Below are 20,000 nucleotides of genomic sequence, written 5' to 3' on the forward strand. Positions count from 1 at the left end.
GTGTGTGTGTGTGTGTGTGTGTTTGTGTGTGTGTGTTTGTGTGTGTGTGTCTGTGTTGTGTCTATGTGTTTGTGTGTGTCTGTGCGTGCTTCATAAGCACATGTGAATGTGTGTTCTGTCAGCCTTTCATCAATATTGCTACAGTTTCCACGGTGAAACTTGGCACGCTAACCTTTTTACCCAAATATTTACAATTAAAAAGAGGTTACATACTGTATATAGATCTAAGTGAGACCTTTCACCACCGTCCCATAACTGTGTGTGTGTGTGTGTGTGTGTGTGTGTGTGTGTGTGTGTGTGTGTGTGTGTGTGCCTGCCAGCGTGTGTGTATGTGTATGTTTGTGTGTGTGTGTGTGTGTGTGTATGTGTGTGTGTGTGTGTGTGTGTGTGTGAGAGAGAGGTTACGAAGGGAAGTGGATAGCGAGGTAGAGAGGCCTTTCTAATCAATGGGAGTCAGTGTTGACTGTGACGCTCTGCTAATGACCAAACAGTTGTCAAAATAAAGCTTGTGGAAGTGAAGGCTGGGTCATTATTAGTACGGTCGGTCTACCTAGAGAAGCTGGCTGCCCTTTAAATTGAGTTCATGAACTGAATTGAGTCCAGGTACACCTTAACTCGCCTCTACTCCACCCCCAATTACCTAGGGTGTCTATATATACACCTGTGTTACCTGTCCATCTGTAAATCCCACTGTCTGTATATTATTCCATTTCTATTCTTTTTGTTATTCCTGTTATTATATATACTATTACATTTCTATTATGATATTGCTATTTTGCTCTTGCTGCTGCAATGTCGAGGAACCAAATCCTAAGAATTTTACTTGCTTATGCTTGTTTATTGGGATGTAACAATAAACTTGATTCTGATTTTGATTCTGATTCTGACGGGTGTGTTTTGCTGGTGCATGCTACACCTTAGTGGTTGCTGTTTGCTGTAATGCTGTAATCGCTTCTGGTTCTTGGCCTGGTGGCTTGTTTTTGTTGCTAGGCAAGCTCCCGGTCTCCTGATCGGCTGTCCCTGTCCGGTGTTCACACCTGGGAGAAGCGATGCTGGGCTCCACCCACCCATCCTGCACTCTGACATTTTCTGTTCATACCTTTCAATAAACATCCCTAAACGCATTCAGTTGTAGGTGTAGTTTAGTTTAGTTTAGTTTATTGTTTATTTCACAGGGACAGTGCATATTAAAATACATATGAGACACAAATGCAATATGCCGGAGTTAGCCAATAAGGCTAGTTTAAGTCCGTAGTCCCTGGCCAGATGTTCAGTTGGCACTTGGAAACCTAAAACAATAAAAACAATTAAAATCAACAAATTACAGTCTGTGTCTGTTAACTTGTGAATGTACAGTAAATATAGATGTCCTCTGAGACTATACACATCTTAAGTTACTATACATCTCTTTGACAAGATATAGTGTGCTGTCATTGTGCTCCCTAAATATGTCAAGCTGACGAGATAAACCATAGGCCATAACTCCATAATACTGTACCATGAGGTCATGAATCTTCGTTTAAGCAGATCTCCTCTGAGTCATCTTTGTTTGGTCTTTTTGTTGTTGTTTAGGGTGTAAATCTGTTCCCTGTATGTCATATCTGAACAGTATGATCTGTGCTTTGAAGGCCCTCTGATATACAGTATTGTGCAGTAAAAAACATTACAGTAAAAAACATTTTCAGAGCAGCATCTCTTGAAATAAGAAATAAAAAAGGGAAAGAGACACTGGTTTTAACACATCTTAAAAGTTTAGTCCTACACATGAGATACTACATATAAAATGTATATCTTTGCACTCAATCAAATTTCAGGACCCTCCTTTCAGGACTTTTCCTAGATATGTGCGTTCTACCACCCAGTATACTTACATTTTATTATTACTGCTATTTTGCAGTTTTTTCTGTGTAGTAGGCAGGCTAATTTACAAGACGCGCCAACTAGTGGTCTTTGTGTGTAGGTAACCGATTCCCATTGTAAAGACTACGGTCATTTGACCCCAGAGGCGGCTCTTATAGTAGGTCAAATAGACACGGCTGTTCTAGTGTTAAGCAGCCCCCTCCACCACCCCCTTAAAAAAGCCTAAAAAGCCAAACTCCCCCGACCCTGGCACTCCAGAACCCAGAAAGGAGGACATCCTGTGAGGGTGTTCCGCCACACAAAAGCCCCTCTATCCTCCCTGGGCCTGCCTCGCATACCCCCATACCATAACCAGAAATATCACTCACTGCTTTTCCATTTGGACCCTGTAGCTAAGGGCCATGGGCTCTGTGAACATAAGGCGGCTCTCTCTCTGCTGGCTTCTCGCACCACATTCGTGACCTCTGACCCCGAGCTTAACTCAAAACAGGAACAGTAAACTGTGTCTCTTTGTCTCCAACTGACACGGTTGCTATGACAACGGTCACAGGTTTGTTATCGTGTGCGGGTTGGGGCCGCCGCGCCTCTGACTGATCACTGCGGTGACACACGCGGCCAGAGGGAGGTGGTTGGAGCTGTACGCCCAGTAGAACCTGAGCGGATGAAAAGGTATCCATTGCGGTTTGCGTTCACCTGACCTGCTTTAGAAAGGTATGGCTATTGTGTGTGTGTGTGTGTGTGTGTGTGTGTGTGTGTGTGTGTGTGTGTGTGTGTGTGGTTTACGAGTTCACACTGAAGCATCCACACACACATCCACACACGTACACAATCACTCGCACACACACACACACACACACACAATCACTCTCTCTCTCTCACACACACACACACACACGCAAGAAACTGGGGCAGATGTCTATCCAATCAAAGCCCCGAAGGTATAATAAACCAGTCAGTAGATTTGTAACTGTACACCAAGGTGAGTGACAGGAGGATCCATTCTCTAATCCAAAATGACATGCTTTAATCCAACTTGGCCAGATGTGCATTATCACACTTCCTCTCTCTCTCTCTCTCTCTCTCTCTCTCTCTCTCTCTCTCTCTCTCTCTCTCTCTCTCTCTCTCTCTCTCTCTCGCTCTCTCTCTCTCTCTCTGTCTTGCTTTTTTTCCCCTCCCTTCATTACACACATTCTTTCCATCTCTCTTTTCTTGGCTCATTTGGACTCCGTCAGTCGCCCCATGCATTCATTCCCGTCAGCCAGAGGCCCTGTCTCTTCCCATTGGCTGCGACCTCACATGCCTGTCAGACAGGACCAGTAATGTGCTGACTTGTCCAACTAATCCAACACACCTCCACAGACAGGAGCATGTTGACAGCTCATCATCACATTGTCAAAGGCTTATCATCAGACATCCTCAATCTCTTAGCAAATAATGTGACATATTATTCAGCGTAATGGATTTCTGAATTTCATCAAAACATGTATTTCACTCTGGGTTTATTGTTAAGACTAGTATGGCTGACAACTATGGCTCAACCAAGTCCATCAACATAAATGACCTAATGTTGAGGTCCTCAACATTAGGTCATTTATGTTGATGGGCTTTGTTCCACTTGAGGACCAACTAGTGCAGGCAGGAGTTGACTTCTCCTTTAGTTTCTGCATGATAGATGAGCAATCGGCTGGATTAGTGAGCTCCACATAGACAGGGTGCAGTGTGCATACCATGAGCATCCATCTGCCTTTACATCCCGCCGAACAGTGAACAGTTTCTGTACTGTTCTCTGCGTATCTCCGTGGATAATGCTCTCTGCATGTGCCACCGCATGACGCTATAGTGCACAGACCCCCTGCCCGCGTGTTTACCACTTCAGCGGGCACATAGACAAGTGCAGCAGATGTGGACGTTCAGACTACCGATAATGAGAATGCTCTCCCCCGGGCCATTGTGAGTTCCGTGGAACTAATTTCATTCCTGGTTGATGAAAGAAAGCCCCTTTGAATCGGTGGCACAAATTACACTGAAATGTTAAATTATTTCTTTTATAAACTGCAACAGTCGCCTCAATGAGCGCACCGAGTCCTGATGACTTGTCTTGCACTGCATAGCCCGCTAACTAAACCGGGCCGGTCCCTGAGTCCCTCCCCTGGATGTGAACGGCTTTGTCGCAAGAGAAAAAACTCTTTTCAGACTTTTCTGCCCCCCTCCCTCCCCCGGCATCAAGTGCAGCCCGCAAGGAGCGCTCCGGCTACGACTCCGCTCAGCCTCTTTGGTGCAAATGCGATGAGGAGAAGGGAACTTTCTTTCACTGATAAGAAGACGTCTGGGATGCAATAGCAGTTTCTTTTTTGCAAGAAAGGTGGATCTTATTTGAATAAAAAACAAACAATACATTGCGGATTTGTCAGAACCATCAATCGAATGCAAGCAGGTATGGCACTTTTTTTCTCTCTATCAATTCACTTTACAATTGATTGATGAAGCCACTTGGACAATGAACTTCCATTCGAGTCTGATGCTATGCCTTTTTTTAAATCTATTTTGATGGGTTTTGGTGGCCTGGATTACAACTGTAAAATCATAACTGAAACACTTATTGATGGAGATCTCTTTTCAGTCTTTATTCAATGGCTTTGTATTTCCTACAATGTTACATTACTTATAAGTTCGTTTGTTTACCATGAATCAATTGTTCATTATTGAAACCGTTATTGATACAACAATATGGATTGAATATTATACTTTTAGTATCTTAACATGAGAAAATGTAGCCTAATTCCTTAATTTGCTGGGCGTCTTTAATTCGTTTTCAATTAGTCTTTATCAATTTTGCAATAGCGTTGTAATGTACTTGCAATCCAAAAAATGTTTTACAACATTGATTTTTTAATTATACTTGATATACATCCTTTTTTCCTCAATTATTTGTTGTATCTTGTTTTGCCTCTTTTGCCGGTATTTCGTTCCCAATTTCAAGAGTATATTTTGTGATAATCTAATAAATGTTGCATTTTATGGCAGAATTTCAAAAGTTCTTTAGGTGGTGTCTGGAACGAGATTAGGACCCAGAGGACATCTGTGCTTGCAGGAATATTGCATCGAAATCTTCCCCTTAAGACCATATGATAGGATATTTCTCCTGAATGAACTCGGAATTATGTCCAAAAACGAATGAAAGGAAGTCTCGGTTTCCAAAACTCTATTTGAATGATAATGATACCATATAAGGAGGAACTCTGCAGTTTATTGAAAATAAACAATAGGTAAAGTTTAGGATTAAATCATGCCTTCCAATAGATGCTTGCTTGTATACTTGCAATTAGATTAATATGGCCTCGAGACATGGAATTCAGAAGAGAGAAACATTACTCTACAGGGCCCTCTGGTGGTGATACTTCCGTGCACCTCGGATGCTGATCCGAGGGATTCCTCTGACCTCGATGTTGAATATAAAGGGAATGGATGGCGCTTGAGAGAGATTATACTGTAATGGAAAATCGTTCAGTTAAATGATGTTTTGGCTTTCTTCAACCCATTTATACTGGCAACCTGTCAGTTTCCACTCTGTTCCGTATGATTTAAGGTTAAGATTTCTTAGGGTTTGCCAAAAGAAATTAGGTTGAATTCCTTACATACTAATGGGGATGATGAGTCGTGTCCTTTGCCTTCACGGCTATCCTTTCCACAAGTGAGGGAGAGGGAGGGAGATTAGAATGAATACAGATTGAGTCTCTTTGAGAACATGATGATTTATGGAGGATACTGGGTCATGGTCATGTGACATCCTGATCCAACAGTCATTCAACAAGTCTCATTGGAGGGACATGGTAGTTCACTGTTATGAAGGGACGACAATAAACATTGTCTGAATCTGACTCTAGCCTGATCATTGACAGTATATCAGAATAGGGTCAGAGGGTTAGATCCCCTGCGCTTGGCGATGCAGCAGCAAGCACCACCTCCTCTAAAAGAACGATCCCTTTTGTCTTCCTCAGTAGATCTGTCACAGCCAACAGCTTCTCAGATTTCGCCGTGTGCTGGTATCTAATTTGAGGGGAATGCGAGGCATTGCAACAGGCCCCGGCCACTCCTTGTAGTCCCACCCCACCCACCCAATCCCCCTCCTCCTCTTCCTCCTCCTCTTCCTCCTCCTCTCCTCCCTCCCTCTCAGGGTTGGCCTCCAGCTGGAGCCACAGATGTGAGGCAGTCTGTCACAGGCCATTTGGCCTCTTGAAACAGGGGGAGAGGAACGTAATAATTTGCTTACACTGGCTTTTCTTCCCTTCATTTCTCTTCTACAACTCCCGTTTGAAATTGCTCCTGCATTTGCACTACTGCTACATTAGACCCCTAATCAACAGCACAAATTACTTTCTCTGTTAGTCTTAGCAAGGCTGTGTGACTGCATCACCGCAGCTGCTGACAAAGCACCATTGCTTTGCTCTGTGGTGAAGTCATCTGGTCTGTTCAATAAATAAATAAAAAGCTGGAATGTTAAATGTCCTCCCCTGCTATCAGCCTCATTAGCACAGTCACACGTAGCATTCTATGGTTTGGCCACAACGTCTTTTTATGTGATGTCATGCGTGGCCGAAGACACACTGTGGGCAGACTGAAGCAGCGTAGAACTTGTGAAACCAGATGTGGTCATTAATGACAGCTGAAGGCCTACCATGTGGCAAACCTCCAAGCCTCCGTCTCGGAGCACCCGGAACCACAGGCCAAGGTTCTTCCCTGATCTCCTCCCCACAGACCACTGCCTCCAGTCGGCCCCGGTCGTCATCAATCTCCCCTCAACCACACAGTTTGGATGTCCATCCAATGAAATACCGCTATGAGTGTAGAGGTTCTTTAAGATGTGCGTAATCACATCCATGCTGAAGATACTATGATACAATGAATTTGGAAATTGGAGTTCGGACTGTTTTGATGGAGAATTAGGAACATATGACTATATTGATGAAAAACAGGCATAAACAACAGTGCTAGTAAACAATAAGTGTGTTGCTGAGAGAGAGGAGATAAGGCGTCTCTGTAAGCATTAGTCACAGGCTGCTTCACTCCAAAACTTGGCCATACTTGATCATTTGGGCCCAGTTGTTCAAAACGTTTCATCTGGATCAGAATGATCCGGATTCTTATTTGCTATCCAGGATCAGATCGAGCTGGCTGATTCCCCCTATACCAGTCAAAATCAGCCAGATAGATCTGATCCTGGACAGGTCTCTCTCTATTACTGTGGTCTACATTGCCCCCCTGTGGACCTGGCTGGAGCTGGATTTCCTTTGAGGATTTCACCCCATTCAGACGAATACAACTGCTACTCTAAATACAATGCTATCCCAGATGGGAAATGTGACAAGAAAGACAAAGGTGGGACTGAATTATAAGATAATGTATTTCAGAGGGCTTTTGGTTTTGGCACTGTACATGAATTGCTTCTAGGTTGAGCTTATTGGAGTCTTTGCAGGGAACTCAACATTACCAGCATATCAGTTGAGCGTTTCTGTACAACTGCAAAAGAGTCATTTATAGCATTTAGCCTATAGTCAAAGGCTTTGGAGAAGCACTGACTACTGAATGTAGCGGAGGTGATTAGGAATCAAGGTCCCATGATGATGTAGCCCTACTTGAGCCATGTAAACTCAAGTATCACACTCAGCCCTTGAGGATGCCTTCCTGGTCTAATGGTAGAAGCTTGTGTCATCGACATGGGAGGCCTGAGTTGAAAACCTGCCTCTCAAATGCAGTATATTTATGCTATACACTGTTCTGTATGTCGGTATATGTTTGCGTTTAACACTCTGTGTCCTCAACCATCGCAGACTCTCTCTCCTTTTGTTCCAGAGCAGTATAATGTGTATAGGGCCTTGTATTTGACCCCTTCGTCTTGGTGTTCTCCACCATTCCTGACTCTCTCTTTCTCTCTGTTGTCTCTCGTAGAGACAGGCCCGTCAGTGCAATGGGCCCCGTTCCCCTGTGTCTCCTGTTCTCAGTGACGCTGCTTGCCGTGGTGGTGGGATACGGCGTGGCAGCCACAGCCCCGGAGACCCCCGGTGACGATGACTACACCTGGCCGCAGTGGAAGGTTCCGGTGGTGAGGAACAGGCGGACCGTGGCCCTCAGCAACCCCAGATTCACAGCCCAGCCCCAGGGGGAGATCAGCGGGACCTGCGGGATCGAGTGCCAGAGCCGCCTCCCTGAACCCTCCCTCTCCGACCTAGAGGAGTTCCTGTCCTACGAGACGGTCTACGAGAACGGAACGCGCACTTTGACCTCTATCTCCGTCAACGAAGTCCCAGCCTGGCCTGGGAACTCCTCATCTTCTTCCTCACCATCTCGCAGCAAGCGGGAGGTCTACGGCATGGACACGCGCTTCACCATCGCAGACAAACAGTTCTCCACCAAGTATCCCTTCTCCACCACGGTGAAGATCTCCACGGGGTGTTCCGGCGTCCTGGTGTCCCCCAAACACGTGCTGACTGCCGCCCACTGCATCCACGACGGACAGGACTACGTCAACGGAGCGCAGAAGCTCCGCGTGGGGATCCTGAAGGAGAAGTCCCGGCGGGGGAAAGGAGGCAAGGGGAAAGGAGGACGGGGCAAAGGGAAGAGGAAGACAGGAGACGGAGAAAACAAGGAAGACGACCAGGATGAGGACGAAGAGAAAGGAGGGAAAGGGAAAGACAGGCGAGGCAAAGGGAAAGGGAGGAAAAGCCGGAGTCGCCGCAGCGCCGAGGCAGAGAAGCCGTCGTTCAGGTGGACCCGGGTGAAGCAGACCCAGGTGCCCAAGGGCTGGTTCAAGGGCGTGGCCGCGGGCGTGGCCGCAGATTATGACTACGCCGTGCTGGAGCTGAAGAAGGCTCAGAAGGTCCGTCATATGGATCTGGGCGTCGTCCCCTCCATCAAGAAACTACCTGCCGGGAGGATCCACTTCTCAGGCTTCGACGACGACCGGCCCGGCAACCTGGTGTACCGGTTCTGCTCCGTCTCTGAGGAGTCCAAGGACCTGCTCTACCAGCGCTGCGACGCCAAGCCCGGTTCTAGCGGCTCAGGGGTCTACATCCGCCTCAAAGAGCCTGACAAGAAGAAGTGGAAGAGGAAGATCATCGGGGTGTTCTCGGGACACCAGTGGGTGGACGTGAACGGCAACGGGGCGCAGCAGGATTACAACGTGGCGGTGAGGATTACGCCCCTCAAGTACGCCCAGATCTGCCACTGGGTCCACGGGGAGTCCAGCGAGTGCCGTGATGTCTGAGCACACACAGTGTGTACATACACATACAACCACAAGACACACACACCTGCGAAGACACGCACACACACACACACACATACACACACACACAAACACAAACACACACAACAACAACCCCCGCCCAAACCCCTATTCCATCTCCAACCAGGGGCCCACCTGACTGCCTTTCCTCTTCCCTCCTTTCTCCAGTGCCTCTCACAGACTGGCCTCTGTCTGTCACCTAGTCCCTTCACAGCGTCCATAGCACACACACACACACATGGCCATACAGACTCACTGTTGATAACAGGAACTACTCGTCAACAGATACAGAGAATTATGGTCGTTCAGTGCTCTTCTAATTTATTTAATTATTAAAAGCAAACATTCTTAGAAATGTATGAATATCATGATTATATATTTCCAGATACTAGGTCTGTTTTTTTTTTTTTTTGCTTTTTCTACTCTACTTGTGAGAGGTTTTTAGTTTAGACAGATTTGCATACAACATTGTGTATATTCAGCTGTTTCAGGTGAGCAATGCTTATTTTGTCATATAATCCTGCCTGGCTTTAATGAGGATACACTTGTCACATTTTGCTGTGTCCTCCATTTTTTTTTTTATAAAAGGGACTAAGCAAGTTTGCATTGGCTTTAGTGAACGACCCAGAAAAAAAGACATATTTTTTGGAGAAATTAACATTTAGATATATTGAGAGGACTTTTTTTTAAATAAACATTTTCTAAAGAAACGTGCTGATGTCTGAAATCTTGTATATCTAGATCTTTTAATGTGCTTTTATGCCCCTTTTGTAAAACTACCTTTCTTTTATAAATAATAATAAGATGTTTCTATGACTACATAGTGAAAGGTTCCATAGGGATCCTTGATAAAACACGGTTGCTTTGATTCTTACCCTCTGTTCTTTATGTTTTACTCTAGCGCTGCAGTGAAATGTGGATTCATTGTCAGGCACATAAACTATATTGGTGCCAGGGGAGGCTGGTGGTGGTAGAAATCGAAGGATGGGCTCATTGTAATGCATTGTAAAACAATCCATGCCATGCATTTACAATGAGCCTGTCCTGTGATTTCTGCCTCCACCAGCCTCCCCTGATTGTTCATCCAGAAACTTGGTGCTAATTTAATAGGAAACTACTTAATTGTACACTTTGGGGAGACCTATCAGAATATATTTTGATAGCCTGGTACTGTAACTATGTATTTAATGTGAGGCTCGGTCACAATGGATTTCATGAGACAGAGCACATTCAGAACGTTATTAAAGTTTGTGTAATTCTAATAAGGGTAGTCGTGACATCGAATGTCATAATGTTACGTGATAACGATGTTAAGTCTAAAATGTTTATGTTGATTAACCTTGTTTATTATGTGCCACAATTTATATTAATTTGCTATTGATGACCAAATACATGAAATGAATAACTTTTCATTTTTGATTGAAAACAAAACCACAATTAAACCAACATTACAACTTTGTGTGTATTTATGAGTAAATTACATGTACTGTACACCAGGGATGAAAGTCTCATAGAGAAACTAAAGAGTGAACAAGATTGTTGTGATGTTAAGATCTCAGATTGTATCTGAGATTTGATATAGCAACCATGCTAAATAAACTGGTCAGAACAGACTTCTGGTTCTGTATGATTCACAAACGCACAACATGACAAAGGATTGTTAAAATGAACACAATATAAATCAACCAACTGTACCTTATCTGTGTCTGTAAGAAAGATAGCCACACGGAATATTTGACGTAATTGTGTCTAAACCCCCTCGACTGAAACATTATCGATGCTACTCTGTTGTTTACACTTTACATTTGAGTCATTTAGCAGATGCTCCCATCCCTCTGGAATGTTAAAATGTAAAAAAGTTACATTTGACTAGGAATGATCAGACCATATAAGAAGTCTATCCAAGAAGAAGGAACAAGGTACTTTTCATGGGCGATTCTTTCCGTCATTGAGTTTATTGCATCTCAAAGGGTTTACATGCACTGAGGAGGGGCATTGTAAATAAATAAATAAAAAAACTGAAAAACAAACAAACAAAAAAACATTTGAACTCAATCATGAAAAAGTATTTTCTCCCATTTTCTATCCATCATTTTTTCACAACAATTTGTCGAAAACGGTCACTTGCAATGACACAACACACAGACTGAGTATCCTTTATATCTGGGGTGTACGTACAGCACAGGACTAACTGGTTCCACTGATCTACACAGCTGCCTAGAGACACAGAGGGAACCATAGAACTAGAATGAGAATTCCATATGAGAATGAGATTGTAGTTCTATGGAGGTAACACTGTTCAACAGTGACTTCCTCTGGGTCTAGGACACACAGACTCTCTGCCTGCGTGACCACATACTGTACAACATCACTGATTCACTCACAAGAGGGGGAGCGATGACAGAAAAGGAACATGTATTGCAAAATGTGGGGGGATGGGAGTGGAATGGTCGTTTTTTTTCCTAAAATACAAAAATAACACTACATAAAATGTATCATAGACTGTACCAATCGTAACCTGGTGATAATAATGATATAAATGTTATAAAGCACAAGCAATTCTGAAAATCATACAGTGAGAGATCCAGAAGGAGAGTGTCGGTGATACCAGGTAGACCACTGTACAGTTGCTTGATAAATGATATGGGAAAAGACTGTCTGACTGTACCTCTGTATTGAGGAGTGGGTCATTGGCAAGATGTGATTTCTGATATGCTCTTTTGGACCATTATCTTGCAATCATAGGAATAACTCAAATACTGTATAACAATTTTCTCTAAAAAATAAAACAGAAAGATATAATTTGCTGATAAAAAAAATAATATCCTCAAATGTTATCAGCACATTCACAAACAATTCCAAATGAGAGACAACGTATAAATAATGGTGGACAGGACGCCCCGAATATGAAAAAATAGAAAAATAAGCGATGAATGAAAAAGACAAAATAAATACACTGAATATCATAAAAATGTCACTGGATAGTCTTTTAGGATTCAGGAGCCCGCGTACATGTTGTTTCTATATATTTATCATATATTTATATTTGTTTCCAAATATGTTCAAAATGATGACGGGGAGAGATAAGATAATGACCACATGACTTCTTACAATTTGATATCAGATTCACATCAATATGCTCTTCAACAGACATACAGAATAGAGACAAAATCCTCAGATTTGCCGCTGAAATTCATATATACATCAAAGTTAGACCTTCTGCAAACAACACAATACACATTTCTCTCCAAAATGAATGGTGGCCATTTGCTTTCGCCTTCCCCCTTCCATCCAATCAGGGTGGTTGTAGAGTGAAGCCCCTCCCCCTCTGGAGTGAGGTGGAGGCCCTGGGCGGGGCCAAAGAGGGTGGAGCTGCGGTTGATCAACAAACGTCCATCATCCAATTCAAACGCTAACACTGGAAAAAATAATCTAAAATCACCTACTCCTTCAGCTTCTTGTTTGCTTTTGTAGACTTTTTTTTCGAAGGTTTTCTGTGGGTTTTGTTTAGACAAAGGGTTACATCTAGATAAGCACACACTTTTTTTTTCAGCTAAGGTTCACGTTCACAGTTTGTGCTACAACATTACACAGGGGGCTGGGGTGGGCTGTGAGGTGGGGGTGGGGGGGGTGAGGCGGGTTGGAGGACGGGGGTGTCTTATGGGTGAGTAGCTGAGGAGGGGGGGGGGGGCAGCGGGGTGGGGGGGTGTGGGGGGGTCTCTGGTATCCTGGGATGTAGTCAGACACCAGGCGGTCAGAGGGGCTGCTCCAGAAGAAGAAAAAACTGCTAAAAGAATGGGGAGAGAAAGACGATTGAACACAACAACAACACCAGTGATCTCTGCTTGTTTTTCTTTCACACGGACAGAAATCAAGGCTTCTTGGCCAGTCTTGAACGCCCACCTGGGGGATTATATGAAGTCCTTGAGGTCCAGGTCTGCCAAGGGGTCCTTGGGCTTTTTGGGAGGCTGACTGGCAGGTCCTGGAGACAGCTGAGAAACAGAGACAGAGAATCACTCAAAAAGAATGTGAAACAGATACTGTATATTAGGAGTATTTGTGTGCCTACTGTATGTGTTTACCCTGTATATGCATCTGAATATGACTTGACTCTAGTGTTAGTGTGTGTTTGTGTGTGTGTGTGTGTGTGTGTGTGTGTGTGTGTGTGTGTGTGTGTGTGTGTGTGTGTGTGTGTGTGTGTGCAGAGTGTGTTACCGGTGCGCCTGGCGCTGCAGCTCCCCCAACGAAGGCTGGTCTCATCATGGGCTGGCCCATCATCATGGAGGGCATCATGGGGGCTCCAGGTCCTGCTGCAGGGGGCTGGGGGCAGATGGAGAGAGGTGGGATGTGTGTGTGTGTTTGTGTATGTGTGTGTGTGTGTGTGTGGGGGGGGTTGACCGATCAATACTGACCCTTCTGTGGTGTTTTTGCTCAATGAAAAGCTGCCATAGGACTCACTGATCTAATGTTATTGGGTTGGTAAAAGCACTCAAGCTCTCAATTGTATTTTTGTCACTAATCCAGTCATGTCAGATCAGAGAAATGGAGGAGGGAGGGAGGGAAGGAGGGAGAGAGGGAAGGAGGCATCGAGTATTCAAACAGGGCAACAGTATCTCACCATGCCAAAGCCAGGCTGAGCTCCCATAGGTTGAATCATGGCTCCGCCTAGGGGTGCGGCTCCAGGGGCTCCAGGAGCTCCAGGGGCGGAGCCAGTCTAGAAGCAGGAAGTAAAGACAGAATCAGTCATGTCATCAAGTCCACTGTTCACAAATAATACCCATATTGGGAGTGACAACACGTGAGGGTTGTGGGTTGTGAGTCAGGTGGGTAGAGTTCCTACCAGCTGAGGTCCAGGAGCGCCCCAGCTAGAGGTGGCTACGTGAGGGGTCCAGTTAGCTCCTCCTGTCAGCTTCTTCTCATTCCACTGCTGGTCCCTACGGGAGACAGACAGATAGGCCGACCAATCACACAGAGGGCATCAGTGACATCAGCTGGGTTGGGTTAGGGATTGGCAAAGTAACACGACTGTAGGTACATACAGCATGACTTTGGTTGTTATCTAGGATGCATGCAAACACACACACACACACACACACACACACACACACGCACCCAGGCTCTCTCTCACACACTGAAAGAAAGAGACCTGTTGATCAACCTGTTCAAGCAGCTCATTCACTGACAGGAAATCAGGAAATCAGGAAATCAGGAAATCAGCCAGTCTTATACTGGTACTTATCCTTGTATCTCGTATTTAACTACTTACTTTTTTTGAGTCATCCCCAGATCTGTAAAGAGAAGACAAACTCAATTTCAGTGTGGTCAAAACAGCCCCAAATAACATGACATCTGTGTACAGTCACTGACAGCCATCTGAACCTGAATGAGGTCAAGCTCTCCAGCTCTGACCAGTACATACTTCCCACCAGGCTGGCCAGTGATGAGTCCAGGTCTCCCACCATGGGCTTGGCAGGGGGAGCGGCGGCCATTCCTGTCCCGGTGGCGGGGGTGCCAGTGCTGCCTGTGGTGCTGCCCCCTGTGCTCTGGGGTGTTATTGCGGGCATCAGCAGGTCCCCTAATCCACCAAACACTTGGAGAGAGGGTGGGAACAGGAGGAGTAGGATGTTAGAGACATCCTGTACAGTGAGGGATTAAAACCCTCGTAATCCCTAATCTAAACAAAGAGGGGGCAGATTTGACATTATCACATACTGTACTGTACAGTAAGACAAATCCACAATGACATCATTCAATATTCTGGTGTGCACACTGCATGCATCAATCAGGCACAAATTGAGTAAGAGTATCTCTCATTAAAGTATCGGAAAATTCAGTAGTATAAATAATATTTATACTACTAAAATAATAATCATAATATTTATACTAGAGACTAGAGATTGAAATGCATAATATATTAATATGTATACTACTATGCATTGAAATGTAGCTATACTATTGCATACTAATGTATAAAAAAGCTAGTTCCCATAGGCCAGGCCTGGGGGAAAGAATCAATAGACATTCAGGGGAAAATAAGATAACATTGCACAGGGTAAAAAGAAGACATACAGGACATCGTCTCATACACGAGACAAAAGTTGAAACCTATTGACGAAACATGCATTTCTAAAAACGGGGATCGTGTCATCGACAGCTCAAAGCACTGTGGGCGAAGAAAGCTAGTGGACTCACCAATTACACAGTAGAAGCAAGCAATGACCCAGCAGTGATAGAGGTGAAGGAGAGACGAGGAGGGGGGTGTGGCGGGGGAGGGGTTGAGGGGAGGACAGAGGGAGGACGTGAGGAGAGAGACGGTCGAAGGGCAGCGGAAAAACAGAACGAGACACGGAGAAAGATGGAGAGAGTACAGGAAGACACAGACACCATGGGGACGAAGAACAAGGGATGTCAACATGTAAAGAGGAGAGGTGGGAGGAGGAGGAGGAGGAGGAGGAGGAGGAGGAGGAGCATAGCACAGTAAGCATCAGCGTGTGCATGTGAGGAATAGAGAGATATAGAAAGAGAGAGAGCGGGAGGAAGAAAGGCGTATAGAGGAGTTAAGCCTTCAGCAGTAGCAGAGAGTGAGTGTGGTGCTCTCGGCGGTCGCAGTTACATAAGGGGGGCACAGCGGCGGTGGAGCATGGCGTGTCAGCGGCAGTCATGCAGAACACAAACACACAGCAGCAGCGGTGGTAGTACTGTACCAGGCCAGGCCCGCCCAGGCCTCTACACTGCACTACACTAGCCTGTAGGTAAGCACCAGGGGAGGCTGGCGGGAGTAGAAATCGGAGGACGGGCTCATTGTAATGTATGGCGGAGGAATGGCATCGAAACATGGTATGCTGTATGTGTGGTATCAAACATTCCTCATTCCGTTCCATGCATTACAATGAGCCCCGTCCTCTGATTTCTACCTCCACCAGCCTCCCCTGCTGAGCGTTACTGCACGAACAGCCAGTGTCGGCGTGTTGCCATGGTGTGACAGCGCACAAGGCCGCGGGTCGGAAAAACCGTCACATCGGAAAAGACGTGCTGTTTCGGATGTCGCTGAATACCACCATCAGCTACTCAGAGAGCTCCACATAAAAGTATTGTATTACAATGCCGTCTGAGAATGAGATACACTGCAGTATTGAAGCCTCGTAACATTCTGGTTAGATATAGTATAGGTATAATATAAGGATAAATGCTCTTAGTTACAGGAAAAATGTGTTAGTTAGTAGAACATCATGATTTTAACTTGAATGTTATTCATTTTTCTTAAAAATATCTGGAGGTAAATGTCATGCTGCTGATTGAGGCAGAGGTAGTCCCTCAGCTCAGACACTGGGTGTGTGTAGAGACGCCTCCTACCGTACCTGACGTGTCAAAGCCACCAGAGGGCGCCACTGCAGACGGTGCTGGGTCAACTGGTGCCGCTGAGAGGAGGGATACCGGGGTCGGGGGTGTGGGGGAGGGCAGGGAGCCCAAGGTGTCGAAGCTAGACTCCAGCAGGTCATTGTGGACTGGGACTGGAGCTGAGGATGGTACCAGGGCTGGGGCTAGAGACATGACCGGGGCAACCATAGGAGCCAGACTGGGAGACATCAACCCTGGAAGTGGTGGGAACATTGGAAAGGAGGGTTTAGTAGGATATCGAAGCTTATTTCTATTCCTTCACGTTATCTCACTTGATTAGAGATGCAGAATGTTCAGCATATGCATATGTATTTACAGTGTGGCTCTGTGTGCATGTATGTGCGGGTGTGTATGTGCGTGTGTATGTGTGTGTGTGTGTGTGTGTGTGTGTGTGTGTGTGTGTGTGTGTGTGGGGGGGGGGGGTACGTACCACCCAACAGGTCATCTCCTGGGCCCCCAGGGGCAGAGTGAGACTCTATTCCAGGACTACTGAACGTGTCTACAGGGTTAAACCAGTCATCCAGAAGGCAGCATGGAGGGCAGAGAGGGGTTAGTCAGCAATGGGCCGCTCACTGAGAGAGGGAGGGGGGGGTATGAGACAGGTCACACTGCACACACACACACACACACACACAACCACACACACACACTTCCGTGCCTCAAGGTAGCAAAAGAACTGTGTGATCACCGCCCATCACCCACCACCCCAGATCTACTACCACAACCATTTCACCAGCACGTCATCTCTCCTATCACATGATCTATCCGCATTCGGAGGTCAACCTCATTATGATATACCACAATGCACCATGGCTATGATACTTACACACGAACAGCCCTCCACATACAATTATCCTTCACACTTAATAGCTTCTCTGTAATAACTAATGCTAAGAAAGGAGAAATGCAAAAAGAAGGCACATACAGAAAAGATACATGACATGACAATGGCATTAAAAAAGTTGAATCCATGGCAAGTCATACTGCAGCATCCATCCTCAGAGGCATGGACTTGGGGAGGTCAAGGGGAAATCAGGTACAGAACATGTCCAGGGGGCTGATGGGATTTGTAGTTCAGTACACACCCAGCAGGTCCATGACAGGTGTCGGCTCTAGCTTGACTGGAGAAGACACAGCAGGGGCTGGAGCTAGAGCTGGAGCTGGAGCTGGAGCTGGAGCTGATGAGAATGCATCTACAGAAAGAGAGAGAGAGAGAAAGAGAGAGAGAGGGAGAGAAAGAGAGAGAGAGGGAGAGGGAGAGAGAGAGAGAGAGAGAGAGAGAGAGAGAGAGAGAGAGAGAGAGAGAGAGAGAGAGAGAGAGAGAGAGAGAGAGAGAGAGAGAGAGATTGAGAGAGATTCTTTTATTCATTGAAAATAGTTTACAGTTTTGGGTCCTTTGTTGTGTGAATCCTATCTACTGCGTTTGTCTGTTATACACATTGCTTTTTAAATCTAGGTCTTATGTCTTATGCTCTTATATCCTTGTTGTTATTAATTTCTTTTTTCCCTTAATTTTTCCATTCTTTTTTCCAGTTTTCAGCTCTGTTTTGATTTTGTTTAAATAATGTGTGATTTTGGATCTGAAAATCTGGATGTTTATTTTATCTACAGGGCTCTATAGGATCTCCTTGTTTAAATAAAGGATGAATACAAATAAAAAGTTTGCTGCAAACAAACACTGCTGGACACAGAAACAGCCCCAGGTCTAGTCTGAGGTGGAGGTACTGACAGAGAGCAGAGCCATAGCCCTACGAGTGGAAGACACAGGAAGTATAATAATAATAATAATAATATTAATAATAATATTAATATATGCCATTTATCTGATGCTTTTATCCAAATGACTTACATTGCAGTGAGTGACAATTGTCAGTATATGGTCCCAGTGGGAAACAAACAAACCCAAAACATAAGCGTTGTTAGTGCCATTCTCTACCAGCTGAGCCACAGAGGACCACCACCCACCAGGAAGTGGGTTTCTTGTGGTCAGGAAGTGAGGTCAGATGAGATCTAGGAGGGGCCTAGGAATAAACTCACCAGACAAGAGGTCTGCGTCCATGTGGGCCTCAGGCAGAGGAGAGGGCCCACGAGAGATAGTGGGGAGGTCTTCCAGGAGAAGACAGAAGAAGACAGGAGGTAGAGGAGGAGGAGGAGAAGGAGGAGGAGAAGGAGGAGGTGGAAGAGCATAATATGAGATCATTAGCATAGCAAAGAGAGAGCCAGAACAGTGATAGGATTGTGTATAGTCATCAAGCAAGTGGGTACATGCACAAGTCGCATACCACTATGGGGACAAACCAAGACGTGTGGTAAAACAGATGGTAGAGGAGGACACCTGAAGGAAATGAAGAGTGTTCCACAGAAAGAAAGGAATCAACTCCTGTACCTGCCCCAAATAGGTCTACGCTAGGAGTAGCTTCAGCTGTAGTTTCTGTGGTTGGGCTTTGCTCAGGCATAGAATCAAACATATCTACAAACAAGGACACACATTCAGTTACGTTCAGTCTACAGTTAGTGCAAACAGCATGATGTGTTAAGAGGGAATAGGGGGAGAGAGTCAGAGAAGGCAAAACTTTTCTGTTTAAAAAAGGTCATCTTTAGGCGTTCAAAGCAAGTAATGCAAAGCAAAGTGCTAATTGCGAAGAAGGCGAAGGCTAACTGAAATTGTGTGAAAGGCGTAATGAAGCATAACAATTTCAGCTGTTGATGTCTACAGATTCAGTCAGAGGTCGGAGGTGAAAAGAGCAAGGGTTGCTAGGCGCGCGGTTGCCAGAGTAACCATAAGAAGTGGGTTGTGTTCAGTAAGGGTACAACGGAGCAAAACGTTTTGCAACTGAAAATGGATATCTGTGTTCAAAGATATTATTGACACAGAGAGCCCCAAACTCTATGGATAATACCTCCACCATTTTATCACGTTTTAAAACGTTTTCTTCTTGTTTGCTCCTACTGAACGTTCCCCTGCTTACTACACCTCCCTCCAACCTTGACTGGCTGTAGGGCTTTAATACGTCTGGGTAACAATCAAATAGGTTGAGCCCCCTCGCTGTCAGTTTAAATATCTAATGGCTGATCAGTGATGGTAACAGATTACTTTATCGATGCCTAGGGATCAATCCAGCACACAGAGGTACATTACTACTGATCTCTACATCAAGTCTTATATCCCCAGGGAGGACATCCACATACCATGTAGATCGATGATCTACCCTGTGTCTGCACAGGGGGTGATAGTAAAAAAACTAAAAGAACCTTTTGATAGATTCTTAAATTTTGTTAAATGTTTCATTTTCAGGGGTGGTCAAAATTTTTGATTCCCTCAGTGCCTATTTCTTGAAACAAAATCAATCATAAGAGAAACATGATAGTTATGATAACGATAAAAAATAATCTAAAATGTAGGGACTGTGCAAGATTCATCATTATCATCATCATCATCATCATCATCACAGTCATCATC

General features: G+C 45.0%; 3 protein-coding genes across 3 annotated transcripts in view; 1 reads left to right on the forward strand and 2 right to left on the reverse strand.

The window, feature by feature from the left end:
* Positions 1-7,825: 7,825 nt before the first annotated feature.
* prss35 (serine protease 35) lies at positions 7,826-9,121 on the forward strand (the record flags this gene model as incomplete). Its single annotated transcript, XM_080540985.1, has 1 exon — positions 7,826-9,121. The coding sequence occupies one exon, from the start codon at positions 7,826-7,828 to the stop codon at positions 9,119-9,121; it is 1,296 nt and encodes a 431-aa protein (XP_080397111.1).
* Positions 9,122-13,053: 3,932 nt separating this feature from the next.
* LOC308166661 (clathrin coat assembly protein AP180-like) lies at positions 13,054-17,587 on the reverse strand (the record flags this gene model as incomplete). The annotated part of the gene is made up of 9 exons (XM_080540986.1): positions 13,054-13,134; positions 13,358-13,462; positions 13,761-13,856; positions 13,983-14,076; positions 14,409-14,430; positions 14,562-14,732; positions 16,501-16,734; positions 16,971-17,039; positions 17,581-17,587. 9 exons carry the CDS (start codon positions 17,585-17,587, stop codon positions 13,054-13,056), a joined length of 879 nt encoding a protein of 292 aa, XP_080397112.1.
* A 27-nt stretch (positions 17,588-17,614) lies between these two features.
* Positions 17,615-20,000, reverse strand: part of LOC308166662 (clathrin coat assembly protein AP180-like) — a gene marked incomplete at both ends in the record, with an annotated part of 8,105 nt that continues 5,719 nt past the window's right edge. Inside the window, 3 exons of the mRNA XM_080540987.1 lie at positions 17,615-17,733; positions 18,578-18,646; positions 18,927-19,010. Coding sequence (XP_080397113.1) covers positions 17,615-17,733; positions 18,578-18,646; positions 18,927-19,010 — 272 coding nt within the window. The remainder of the gene's footprint in view (positions 17,734-18,577; positions 18,647-18,926; positions 19,011-20,000) is intronic.

This window comes from Nansenia antarctica (genome assembly GCF_963989245.1).
Source record: "Nansenia antarctica genome assembly, chromosome: 10".
Taxonomy (NCBI): domain Eukaryota; kingdom Metazoa; phylum Chordata; class Actinopteri; order Argentiniformes; family Microstomatidae; genus Nansenia; species Nansenia antarctica.